Source organism: Hippoglossus hippoglossus, chromosome 8, assembly GCF_009819705.1.
Source record: "Hippoglossus hippoglossus isolate fHipHip1 chromosome 8, fHipHip1.pri, whole genome shotgun sequence".
NCBI lineage: Eukaryota > Metazoa > Chordata > Actinopteri > Pleuronectiformes > Pleuronectidae > Hippoglossus > Hippoglossus hippoglossus.
The window spans coordinates 11499594-11513209 of record NC_047158.1 but is presented as its reverse complement, the minus strand read 5'-3'; the positions used below and the strand labels follow the sequence as shown (position 1 = coordinate 11513209).

Genomic DNA, 13616 nt, shown 5'->3' with positions numbered 1-13616 from the left:
AATCGAACCTCCTCTTTCAGGGTTCTAGTTTCTATATGTACGTGGTATTTAGGCTAAATAAAAATGTACGTAAACTACGTATTTATGCGATACAACCTGTTGAGGAATTTCCACCATCCTCACACATTACTGTATATGCCACTATATATTATGTATAGAGTTCATTACATTATATTGGTACACCGGGAGTAATAGTGCCTGTCTAATTCCACAGATACTCCCTTCTCTCTTTAAACAGTACCCAAGGTCAGGTTATAGATAAAGGGCCAACCAACAGTTCATTGTAGCGTCTACACATAGCGACTTTCATATCTAACTCAGATGAGCAGACAGAGAGGCACCAACTTCAACTCTCACCAACTTCAACTATTTTGCATATTACACCAGTAGCAAGACAGAAGGACAGAATGTGATTTAGGAATGCATGCTTTAGGCTCAACTATCCAATAGGATGCGCACACCTACATGTAACATGGAGAGTGACAGCAATTCTAGCCATTCGTGGATGTGCTGTTGGAATGGGTGACACTAGTAGAGGAAGATATACTTGGAGGCTGCGGGAGACATCTTCAGACTTGGGGGTGACAATTGCTCATGTTACTCTGTTAGTGTTTGTATATTGTTCAACCTTCTGGTCTCCTTGATGCATCAAGTCTACATTAAAATCTTAGATTATAGACTATAAATGAAATGCTGTGACGGCATGACAGTTCCCAAAACTGAAGCCAACGCGTCTTGATCGTCCCCTGGTGGCTCAAAGTACAAGTTAAATACATACTGTCTCAAAGATAGTTTCTGTAATCTAAGGTAAATCATTCCACACTGATGTTTGTTCAAGTGTTCATGCTTCTGATAAGTTTGGTTTTATCAGTTATTTGAAGATATAAAAATGGGCTGTGACATCTGACAGACAACTTGTCTCCACTTCCTCCCACTATCGAATAATGAAGCCAAACTTGCTGGTATGAATGCTGCTGTCTGGCGCATTTGGAGCCAGATTCTGCACAGTAGCAATCGTGGGATGAAACCACAGTTATAAGGTCCATGTCCCATCCACTAACATGAAGGAGGCAGGGTTTATGGCCTGTACTGCTCCTGGCCACCAGGTGGCGATCAAGACTAGCTTTTGGGAAGTTACGTGGAGCAGTAAGGTAATAAGAGATTACTAATTTACACCTGATCTTTTTCAATCAATCAATCAATCAATCAAATTTTATTTGTATAGCCCATATTCACAAATCACAATTTGTCTCATAGGGCTTTAACAGGGTGTGACATCCTCTGCCCTTAACCCTCAGCAAGAGTCAGGAAAAACTACTAAAAAACCTTTTAAAAGGGGAAAAAAGAACGTAGAAACCTCAGAGAGAGCCACATGTGAGGGATCCCTCTCCCAGGACGGACAGAAGTGCAATAGATGTCAAGTGTAAAGGAGAACATCAAGATAAAGGTTTTAGCAGCATTGATAAGGGTAAACATTTTGAAGCATAACTGAAGGTCAATGAATTGATGGATTATTGTCAGTAATGGTCAAGTATCTGAGGAGAAATACTATATATCAAGCAGTCCTGCTGCAATCATAGTCTATGGTCAGCTGCCACCACGATCATGATCCACCATCAAGATCGGATGCCACTATAGTCCACAGTCATTGTCCACTGCCGCCATTAGGATCCATCATCAGCTGCCACCTCGATTGTGGTCCACCACCATTATCAGATGCCAACACGATAAAAGATCTGCCATTATTGTCACGATCAGCCAGCACGATACAGAATCCGCCATACTGGATCCACCATTACGATCTCTGATACGCGATCCACAGATCATAATCCACGATGTGGCCACAGCTGCGGCCCTGGATCTGCGGACGATAAGGCACTGGGACTCCGGGGAAGAAGTCAAGTCAGTAACATGTATTGATGAGATATGAATTTCTTTGATGTGATAAGGATGTAGAAGAGGAAGAAGAAGCTGGGAAGAGAAGCTCCGTGTGTCATATGTCCCCCGACCTTCTAGACCTATAGCATCATAACTAAGAGCAGGTCTAAGACAAGCCTGTACCAGCTCTAACTATAAGCTTTATCAAAAAGGAAGGTTTTAAGCCTACTCTTAAACGTACAGATGGTGTCTGCCTCCCGAACTGAAAGTGGGAGATGATTCCATAGGAGAGGGGCTTGATAGCTGAAAGCTCTGGCTCCTACTCTACTTTTAGAGACTTTAGGGACGACAAGTAAGCCTGAATTCTGGGAGCGCAGTGCTCTAGTGGGTTGATAAGGTACCATCAGCTCTTTGAGGTATAATGGTGCCATATTATTAAGGGTCTTGAAGGTGAGGAGGAGAATTTTAAATTCTATTCTAGATTTAACCGGAAGCCAGTGTAGCGAAGCTAATACTGGAGAAATGTGGTCTCTTTTCTTTGTTCTTGTCAGGACACGTGCTGCGGCATTTTGGACAATTGCTGCAGGTCAAACACTTCTTTTGTTGTTGTTTGCTTCCAAAAATCATTCTAGTAGTGCCAAGTTCATTGTATGTCAGTAAAAGCAGCTGAATCATGTACAACTGAGATGCACTAATGAGACTGAGGAGACAGAAACCTGAATTTACATGGAGTAATTGAAGGCAACAGAATAGCCTGTTATGGGAATCAGGGTTTCACTGCACACAGGCACCTCGAAGAGAAACACGAGTGTAGAGTGAAGAAGGCGTCTAAAATAATCACAGACATGCAGATTTATGTTAAATATAAAGTGTGGTGTGACAGGTCAAGTTTCTGGACGCTTGTAATTCGGCACAAACCACCGACACATTAACTTATGTTCTAAACTAAAATAGATTATGACAGCAAAGTTTACAAGCAGGCAGAGGAGATAGAAGCCAAGAGAAAATACTCCCCACATCACAAAGGGCAAATGAGGACCATCAATACGTCAACTCTTCCTTTCATCCTTGTATGCACACATGCGAGCGAAACATGTACAGTATGTTTAAGAAACAGCGAGGGGGTTAGGAGGCTGACATTTTCGGGCAAGAAAGGTTGCCCGGGGGCACTCGGACTGCTCTTGGAAAGAAGAGAGGGTCGAAGATTGAATTTCGGCCCAACAGCATTCCCCAGGAGCGTGGGAGAAAGAGAGAGCACAAGGGAGCAAGGGAAGAAAGTGAGTGACCTACAAACAAGCCTAACTATGTTAACTCCACCAGATCAACACTGCAGCAGCTCCTGGAGGAGCCACTGCTGCTTCCCCTCGCAAACGTGACCCATGGCGGTGGGACAATATGGAGGAGGAGGGCAAAGAGCAGGAGGAGGAGTTGTGGTTTGTACATCATAATGAGACGACTGCTAAACTGTCAGAAAGAGGGAAGAGGTGGAGGTACAGCAGGAGAGCCATGGTCACTCTGTGGAGGTGTGATTAGCTGGGATCATCAGTTCTGACCGGTGGACAGGGGAGAGTGTGCTTTCTTGTCTGTGCCCTGGACATGGTGATAAACAGGTGAATGAGCATGAAGCATGAAACTGATTGTGCGGAGCTCTCAACTTTTTGTGTTTTTGTGTCCAGCTATGTGTCATATAGTTCTATTTCATTCTATTCTATTCTATTTTTACGTGTATCTATTGACCACTCGTGCTGCTGTAATACCCGAATTTTGATAAATGAAGGATATCTTATCTTATAATGTGATTTACAGTCAAATCTATGAGGAATTTTCTGAAAACTCTGCAAGGTCAGTTTTTTCTTTATTTGAAATATAGAACACTTCCACTAACTTTAATCATCACATAATTCATGTTAATTTCTACATAATGTATATATAATATGAATAACTTTCCTCCTGCAGAAAATCACAAGGCTGAATTCACAGAGAAAAGAGGAGAGGTGAGATTATATTTGACAGTTTGTCATGTGCAGCTCTAATGCACTGTATACCACAGTCCTGTAATAAATCCTCAGTCATAACAGTAATAGTGTTTGAGGGGCTGATTCAACTGTGTGATCATTTTGCAGGATTTAAATTGTGATGCCGATGTGCTGTGACACACAGAGAGGGTTTTCTGTTGTTTTGGAAATCCTGATTAAGATAGATCAATTAATAGGGTGGACAAAATAATAGAAACACCAGAGTTGAATAAACACACATGAGAAAAAACAGTTTCAGCAAAAAATGTCCATTTCAACCATCATGGAGGTCGAAAGTATTGAAGGACTGTCTGTGTTGCATTGTTTCTATCTATGTGTTCCTATTTTAACCGATTATTATTTATCATATGAATATGCCAGAATAATAATGATACATTATTCTGAAGCTATAATATGTGTGGTAGGTGGATGTTTTAAAGGAGACATACGATGTTTTTTCAGTGTTTATATTCTCGTGTGTAAAAAAAACTGAAAGTTCGTAGTGAAGGGAGCTCCTCCCCCCCGAAAACACTTATGATGTTAGGATGCCCCATATTTGCATAATGCACGCCAAGCAGTTATTGCAGGTAATGCAAGAGCTGAGGCTGACATTTCCTACACACGCTAGAAGTGGTTTTCCAATCACAACAAAGTGGGTCAGCTGGCTTCATAATAATGATCAACCTGAATATAAGCAGAAAATGTCTCCTATAAACAGCAGATAGACAATTTTAGACATTTTAATGCAAAATCTTACCAGAATTTTCGATTTCTAGGTTAAAATAATTTTTTATATGATTCTGTCTTTAGTTTTTATTTTCAGTCTCTTTCACCTCAATCTACTCACCACATTTATCTTCATGTTCCTCAGAGCATAGGGAGAGGCAAAGTAAGACGAGATACACAAAAAGCAAAAATTAAGACGACTAAAAGATGGATAATCAAGACAGCGGAGGAGGAACAGAGGGAGGAGGAAACACAGAAAAACTGCAAGCAAAGGAGGTTGGAGATGAAGACAAGCAAATCAAAGACAAGCACAACAAGAGGGAGAAGGAGAGCAGTGAGAGCCAGCCGAGCCGCCGCTCTCAGTGGAGGAGCGGCTGGGCTCTGACTGAACGCCTGGCCATCAATGTGTCAGGGATGCGTTACGAGACCCAGCTCCGCACCCTCGCCCAGTTCCCCGACTCACTGCTGGGTGACCCCCAACGTCGACTTCGCTACTTCAACCCCCTGAGGAATGAACTCTTCCTGGACAGGAGCCGCGTCTGCTTCGATGCCATCCTGTACTTCTACCAGTCAGGCGGGAGGCTGCGGAGGCCTGCCAACGTCCCCCTGGACGTGTTCATGGAGGAGCTGCGCTTCTACGAGCTCGGCGACGAGATCATCGACCGCTTCAAGGAGGACGAAGGCTTCCCCAAGGAGGAGGAGAGGCCGTTACCCACCAACGACCTGCAGCGGCGCCTCTGGATGCTGTTTGAGTATCCGGAGTCCTCGAGTGGAGCTCGCATCATCGCAATCATCAGTGTCATGGTGATTGTCATCTCCATTCTCATCTTCTGCCTGGAGACGCTGCCCGAGTTCAGGAATGAGAAGGAACAGAGGGAGGTGAGGATAGGTTACACAATGCTGACACAAACAAAGGATTCATGAGGCTGCAGATGGTTGTTACGTCAGAGAAAAGTAACGTAAGAGAGTCGATAAACAAGATGAGTGAAAGAACAGGAATGGCAGGGTGCAAAGAGAACAGAGGTTAACACTACGAGGAAGTGATGAGGTGAAGATGGAGGGACAACAGGTGCTGACAGATGTCACCTTCCAGAACATAAACCAGCTCTTACAGCCCAGGGTGAAAATGGCCATCTCCCCATCAACACTGAGAGAAAATGGCAACACAAACAAAAAGTCCAGAAACAAACTCAGGGGTGGAGAAAGAAGCGAAGGCAACAGATAGAGAAGAAAGGAGAAGAGAAGGCGAGGGCGCAGCTTCCCAGAGATTATTTTGGACTTGTAGTTAAATCTGATCCCACTCAGGGGACGGAATGAAGGAGATGAGGAGAGGCCGACAGAGCAGCTTGAATGGAGGCTGAGTGTTAAGGATAGGATACCCCGAGGAGACGCTGTGAGAGCCAACATGTGCATTTAGATGAAGTGGATACTTCAAAAGTACTGAGAAGAGAGAGAGAGATACACAGAGAGAGAGGGGGAATAGAGGGAGTAAAAGGTAGAGAGGAAAGTGTGAAGGCAACGAAAGGAGATGAGCTTGTCTCACGTTACCCCTTGGAAATCTAAAGGTCTATATATAGAGGAATGACAACCCTGCGAGCACAAAACACATAAACAAATGTGTTAATGTATTAATAAACACTGTGACTCATTGGCTTCATGCTGAAAAGGGCCTGGAAACAGAGCTAGAAGATTAACGTTTCTGATGACTGCCACAAAATTAAATTAGCCCCACACGTTCTCTGGTAGCCGAGAGATGGATTCTGGACGTTCAGACTGATGCACAGCAGAGGTTGCTTGATTTACCTTCGCCATCAGCACCAGCGACAGCGTTACTCCCATAGATATATACATGAGCTCACATGATCACTACACAAACACACACAAACCAAAATACACAGCCGTCTTCATGCTATCACTCACTAAAAAGATGGTGAAGCATGCACTGCACATACCACTGACTGTAAATAAAGATGGGCGACACTTCTCCACTTCCTCCTGCTATGCAGGAATAACGCCAAAATATCCTGGATACAAACATTGCCATCTTGTGTTATCAAGGTCCAATCGATGCACGCAATCGGCCCATCGTGAGTCATTTATTCATGACGTTTCACCCTGTTTTTATGGCATCAAATAACTAATTAAAACCAAACTTATCAGAAACATGAACAAACATTAGTGTCATGAGAACTGACTCAAATTACAGAAATCATCTTTGAAGTGTACTTTGACTTTTTGGTTTGTTCCATCGTCCATCCACTCACATGGAGGCAGGGTTAATGACCTATACTGCAGCCAGCCACCAGGTGGTGATCAAGATGCTTTGGTGTTTGTGTTTTACCTCTTATTTCATATTTTTTTTAAACAATTGTAACTCCTCTTGTGTGCACCTATACATGGAGGACATTAACATGGTAAGATATGGAATATTGGGATATTTAAAACTTCTTATTAGTTGTACACGTAGTGGTTATTAATGCTAAATAGGGAAACTTTAATTAATTGTTATGCCAAAATACACAATTTACACAACTCATTTAACAGGCTGAAGTAATATGGTCTAAGAGCAGCTTCACACTAATAAGAAGAATGTTTATTTTCTTATTGTTAACCTTTTGTTTACATTTATTTACCTCTATGTTGTCACGCAGATATGTGCCCGTTTTGATTTATTTACCAATGGGATTTCTGCTGTCAATCCCAACATAGAGGAAATTGGAATGTTTGATGCTCACAAATGATTAGAAAATACGACACAGAAAAAGACCACTCTGGATAAACCTGAGACCCCATTGTCAACAGTTTCCACGAGAAGCACTTTTTAAAGTTTTCTTTGTGTACTTTTTAGAGATTAAGACAGCAGGGATAGAAGGAGATAAAAAAAACGAAGGCTCTTGGTTGGAATCGAACCAGGTCTGCAGTTCATGATAGGCACTTCATAAGAACATGTTCAATTGTATAGCATATAATATTAAAACGTTTTTTGACGTTTTTATTATCCTGAGGCAACTGTGATGGGGGATTTTTCTGCACAAAACAAAACGTTAGGAAAAGCTGATATGAGTCAATGAGTGTTCATGTTTCTGTTAAGTTTGGTTTTATTTCGTTATTTGATGTCATATAAACATTCTGTAACGTCATGACAGCTGACATTGGGATTGGTCAAGTGCTTGTGTTGATGGGACCAGGATACCACAGCTCCACTCTACTATCATGACTGTGCAGACACAGGCTCCAAATGACATCTGGGCAAGATGGCAGCGTTTGTTTGGCTTCATTTCTGAATAGTGGGAGAAGCCCAAGTCTATTGAGAAAACACTGGGAAACAAAGGGGAATGTCAGAGCTGTTTAAATGTAGACAAAAAAAGGTGAAGCTATCAATTTACTCTCCTGGGTACACACAGCAACGCAAAACTATTTTGACAGCTGCAGCAGAAACCCTTCTCCAAATAATTGAATTTCCTAGGGTTTGCAAGCAGTTAGTGCTGCATGTAAAGAAACAGACAGACAGAAAGAAAACATATATATATATATATATATATATAAAGACAAGCCGGGGACAATACGAGCTGCAATACCCTCAAACTGCTTCCCAGTCATGTCTAACCTGAACCTACGTAGTTCCAAGAAAACAACAAGCAGTGGGGTTCAATGAAGTGTCAAATGCCTTGGTCCTGCCAGTGTCTAGGTGAAACGTATCCTGGAGTCACATGGCGAAATTATTTTTTGTGTGTTTAAATTTAGAGAACCCGATTTATATAAAAGTCTCAGGTAAAATAAAGCCGGGGCAGTGAAAATGGAGAGGAGAGAAAAGTTAGCACAGTATCACAGCTCTCACAGGCACGATCAGATCCTAATGACAGATGTCATACCCCGAATGTGCTGAGGACAAACTCTCATAAGAATTGCTTCATCTCACTTCTCCTCTGCCCCCTCCTGTTTACTCCGTCCTTATTTTCTCTCTGTTTATTCTCGTCTCCATGGAGCTATTTGCTATTGCCTTACCTTTCCCCCTTAATTCTCATATTTCTCTTTTCATCCCACGTTTTAAAAACAACAGTGACAGAATATGAATGGTTTCTTTTAGGCTGCTAATGCTTTGATTTTTTCCCATCTTTGAGTGCAACTGTAACCACTTTTCCTTCATCCTTTCCTTCACAGCAATTCACCACCGTACCTCACCCCACCATAGAGAACGAAACCATCTTGGTCCCACCTGGCTTCACTTCCTTCCAAGACCCTTTCTTCATCGTGGAGACGATTTGCATCTTCTGGTTCTCATTCGAACTCACTGTGCGCTTACTCTGCGCTCCGAGCAAGATGACCTTCTTCAAAGACGTCATGAACACCATCGACTTCTTCGCCATCATTCCTTATTTCGTCACACTTGGCACCGAGCTGGCCAAGGACAAAGGCGCGCAGCCCTCTGTGTCTCTGGCCCTCATCAGGGTCATCAGGCTGGTCAGGGTCTTCAGGATCTTCAAGCTCTCTCGTCACTCGAAAGGCCTCCAGATCCTGGGTCAGACACTGAAGGCCAGCCTCAGGGAGCTCGCCCTGCTCATCTTCTTCCTCTTCATAGGCGTCATTCTCTTTTCTAGCGCTGTCTACTTTGCTGAGGTGGACAGGCCTGACACGGCGTTCACCAGCATCCCTGAGGCTTTCTGGTGGGCAGTGGTGTCCATGACAACAGTTGGCTACGGAGACATGTTCCCGGAGACGGTTGGGGGAAAGCTGGTGGGGTCCATGTGCGCCATTGCCGGCGTGCTTACCATCTCGTTGCCAGTGCCTGTCATCGTGTCCAACTTCAGCTACTTCTACCACAGAGAGACTGAGTGTGAGGTAACCACACAGTACCATCATGTGTCCACATTGCTGTGGGAAAAGGACAAAGAGGACGATGACGAGGAGGGAGATGAGGACAGATTGGATGAGGAGCCTGAATTCACAGGAGATGACGCACCTCTGTATGGGGAGGACAGCCGGGGCATCTGCTATCCGCTCAATGGGACTCTTCAGACAGGACTTTGGGCTGGACAAGCGACTGGCGATCAGAGAGGAATAAACTTCTACCTCAAAGAACCTCTGGTCACTCAGGTCTGACACAGAGCAGACGGACTGACAGACAAACATTGGATGGATGGCTACTGTTGAAAAGGACAAAAACTTCCATAAAGACTTATTCTGACACAAGATCCTGTTTGTGCCTCTCATGTGATCATGGTTTTTATAGTTGAGACTTTTGCTGATTATATTACATATAGATGAACAGTGTTTGTATGGATTTCTCAAAAAACTAACAAAAAATGCTTCAACTTAAAGATATATAGTTTATAAACTTCCAAAAATTGCAATTCTCTTTAAGGCACATTAATATGACAGGTAGAGGTAACTTATTATACTCTGTTGTTACTTTGGAGCAAAGCAAGAAAAATATGATTAATATAGAGAAATTAACTATTAAATTTCCACTTGAAACCACTGAACCATCATTTTACTTGAAACCACTGAACTGTTTTGTAATTCGGTTCTAGTTATAGGCAAAATAACTGATTCCGAAAAAGAAAACCTTGATTTAAACCCAAGTAAATATTCAGCCATTATACATTTATCAGTGGAAACATAATATTCTATAGATATATGTTTTATGCTTGCCTGTTCAATAATCTTCTATGGTAAGTACCCCTGCTGTGCATTGATTGAAAACACCATCGAATCATAATTATTTATTTAATAAATGTTTCCATTTTCCCATAATTAGCACCAGGCTACACAGTCCTTTCGAGCAAACTGCCTTGAAAAGTACTGAGAAATTATTCAGAAATTACAAGGTCAAATGAAACAGTTTCAAATGTAGTGATATGTCAAATGTGCCTGTGTCACTTTGTTTGGCTAAATAAAGAAGCTGCACTTTATCGTATTTACTGTGCAACAGGTGAAATATCTTTCATCGCAGGTGGATAAAGGCATATCTGAGGTGGCCTATCTTGAAATGATTTTAAGTCAGAGAGCGTGTTGTCAAATTGTTCTTGACTATAATGTAGGTGGAGTAGACTCGTACGAGGAAGAAGAGATAATGGCAGACTTCGTCAGATTTTAGTTCTATTTGTTTCTTCTTGAAAAGATGTGCATTTATGTTTACATTTTACATTAAAAAAACTTGTATTTTCTTCATTCAATATATTTGGCTGTATTTGTGGGTTTTTTTTATAGTTTATTTATAGCTATTTGCAATAAAGTTTGTGGTTAAACTGTAAAATATCAAGCCTCAATTACATTTCCTTGACTTAAGGGTTTAATAACGATTTTCTTTTTTTATAAATCGGCTAATCCATATCAGTGGTGCTCTACAAGCACAACTGCTGATCCTAACATACTCTAGATACAGATATTCAAGAGACATACGACACTTTTATGATCAAGGAAGAGACGATATGCTGACGTCTCTGTCGCCCTTAGCGCTACATGCTGGAAATATCTTCACTAAAAATCTCTCTGGTTGTATTATCCACACATGTAAATCACAGTGCCATTAGCTCATATAGGGGCTAAGCATACAGAGGGTGTAGCAGGTGTTGATGCCCTGTGCTTGTTGAAGTTATGGCAGAAATGCGGTGTTGTAATTTCGCGCTGACAAAGTACAACAAAGAGATCATGGGCTGGACGTGGCGCAGACAGATTTCATGTCATTGGTCCATAGCCAGTTTGTATGTTACACAGTGTAACAGATACAGCCCGGAGATGTGTGTGTGTGTGGAGAAAGCTGATCTCAAGTCAGTATAGCTGTAGGGCCCCCGGGTGACATTTCTGTCCCAGTGTAGTTTAATCATCGCTGTAAACTACAACTACTGACAGGAGATGTCGTGTGAGAAAGCAGCAGAGGGCTGGAGCTGAACCACAAGGCAAAGCTTTCCATTTCATTCCAACCCTCCTCTTTGGTCATGAGCTTTGGGTAGAGACAGAAAGAACTAGAAGGTATCTCAGCAGAGCGCATTCCTCCGCCAACAGTCCCTTTAGGAAACCACATTTCAATCCAAAAGATCCAGATTGTTATTTGAAACTGAACCAAACTACACACACTCATACATATCAGAATTATTCTCAGATCTGTTCCCTGATTTGGGATCTTTTCCTGACCCATATCGAAGTTTTGTGGTAATCTATTCAGTCGTTTTTGTGTAGTCCTGCTCACAGATGAGTGAAAAACAACCTCCTTGGCAGAGGTAATTAGATTGCAAATACAAACGGCATAAATGAGTATCCTCCATCGAGGTCGGCTGGACTCAACCTCTCAGATGGAGCAAGGACGTCAGACATATAGAGGGAGACTGTTAAAGAGTTGCTGCTTATTTTTGCATCGAAAGAACCAAGTCAGTTGGTTAAGGCATCTTATGAAGGCGTCTCCTGGGGGCCATTGCAGGTTTTCACGGACACGCCCCAACTGGTAGGAGGCCTCTGGGTAAACCTGAAGCATCCTGGAGAGATTATATATCTCATCTGGTCTGGTAACGCCTCCCAAAGGAGAAACTACCACTGCAACCTGGCCCCGGATAACATGTTAAAGTAATACTCAAAGTTTTTTAAAGCATAAATCAATCACCATCTGTAACAGTGTAATATTCCTGTGATCAAATGTTTTAGTCTCCTCCTTGATGCAGTTTCAATGCACAATAGCGTTCTGAAATAAAATTGCACTTAAGTTATATGCTTCACAATCAGTGACTCATTCATTGGCTGTTAGGCTGCCAGCAGACTGTTCATGCAGATGTACAGCGCTGCCTTTGCTAATGGACACTAATGACCCTTCACTGTGATTTTAAAACAATTTTATTCGCTATAATGATGTCAAGCTCCATTGTGCCCTCCTTCTCCCCCACAACCTCCTCCTTTTTTAAACATATACAACGTGGTCTTAAAGCTGTGCTAAAGGAGTGCATGGAAAATAAGATTGAGAAAAAAGAAAGCTAAAGGATATAAATTCAAATTGAAAACATTAGGCTTTAACGTTGATCATGTGTTGGTTCTAGGGAGAGCTCCCTTGAAAACCAGAGCCTTGTTTTAAAAAGTGTTATCATTTACAGTAAATATCATAGTGTGTATATAAAAATGGTCATAGACTCCAGGTCTGTAAAGTGAAGGCAATGTGTAAGGGCCTGAAAACCTGTATTCTTTCCAACTAACAGCAGAAACAAAATTGTTTATGAGAAATCTACTTGTCACTTGATTTATAATGTCAGTAAACAGTTTCCTAAGGAGTTCATGTTTTCAATCTCTAGTTTCAAGTCTTGTTCAATACAGCATGAATCTGATTTTGTTGATGATGGTGCTATTTAGAGTCAAAGAAACAATAGAGCACTGGATGCCATGGAGCAGATCAATAAAGTCATTTTTGTTAATTTCCCAAGAAACAATCAGGCATACATGAGTGTGTGCAATTTGTTACGTCGATTTAATTTAAGATGACTGTCAGGCCTTGGTGGAGGTATGCAGTCTACTGAGAGCCATTCTAGTTAAAGATCTCAAATCTTTTATTCACTTAAGTATCCAGACCTTTAATTAAGTACTTTGTTAAAGCCTCTTTAGCAGCAATTACAGCCATGAGGCTTCTTAGACAAGCCTCCACGAGCTGTGAACACCTGGATTTGGGGCGGTTTATCCCACTCTTCCTGGCAAATCCTCTCAAGCACCATCAGATTGGACGGGAAGTGTCTGTGAACTGCTTTTTTCAGGTCTCTCCACAGATGTGCTGTGGGGTTTAAGTCTGGGCTTTGGCTTGGCCGCTAATGACAGTGAGAAGCTACCTCGGCGTCGTCTGGTGGTGTCTGCTTCAGGTGCTGAAAGACGAACATTCGCTCCAGTCACAGGTCATGTGCACTTAGGAGCAGGTTTTCCTCCGCGCTTGACTGCATTCATCCTTTCTCCAACTCTGAACAGTCTCCATCTCACTGCCAATAAGAAGCCCCCACTATGACATAATGCTGCCACCACCATGCTTCACCG

The 13616-nt window shown here is 42.2% G+C and overlaps 1 protein-coding gene across 1 annotated transcript; it reads left to right on the top strand.

Annotated features, from left to right (window-relative positions):
* The first annotated feature begins 2701 nt into the window (after positions 1-2701).
* Positions 2702-9869, top strand: LOC117765930 (potassium voltage-gated channel subfamily A member 7-like). Its single transcript, XM_034592554.1, has 3 exons — positions 2702-3488; positions 4765-5498; positions 8781-9869. The coding sequence occupies exons 2-3, from the start codon at positions 4827-4829 to the stop codon at positions 9717-9719; spliced, it is 1611 nt and encodes a 536-aa protein (XP_034448445.1). The 5' UTR covers positions 2702-3488; positions 4765-4826; the 3' UTR covers positions 9720-9869.
* The last annotated feature ends 3747 nt before the right edge of the window (positions 9870-13616 follow it).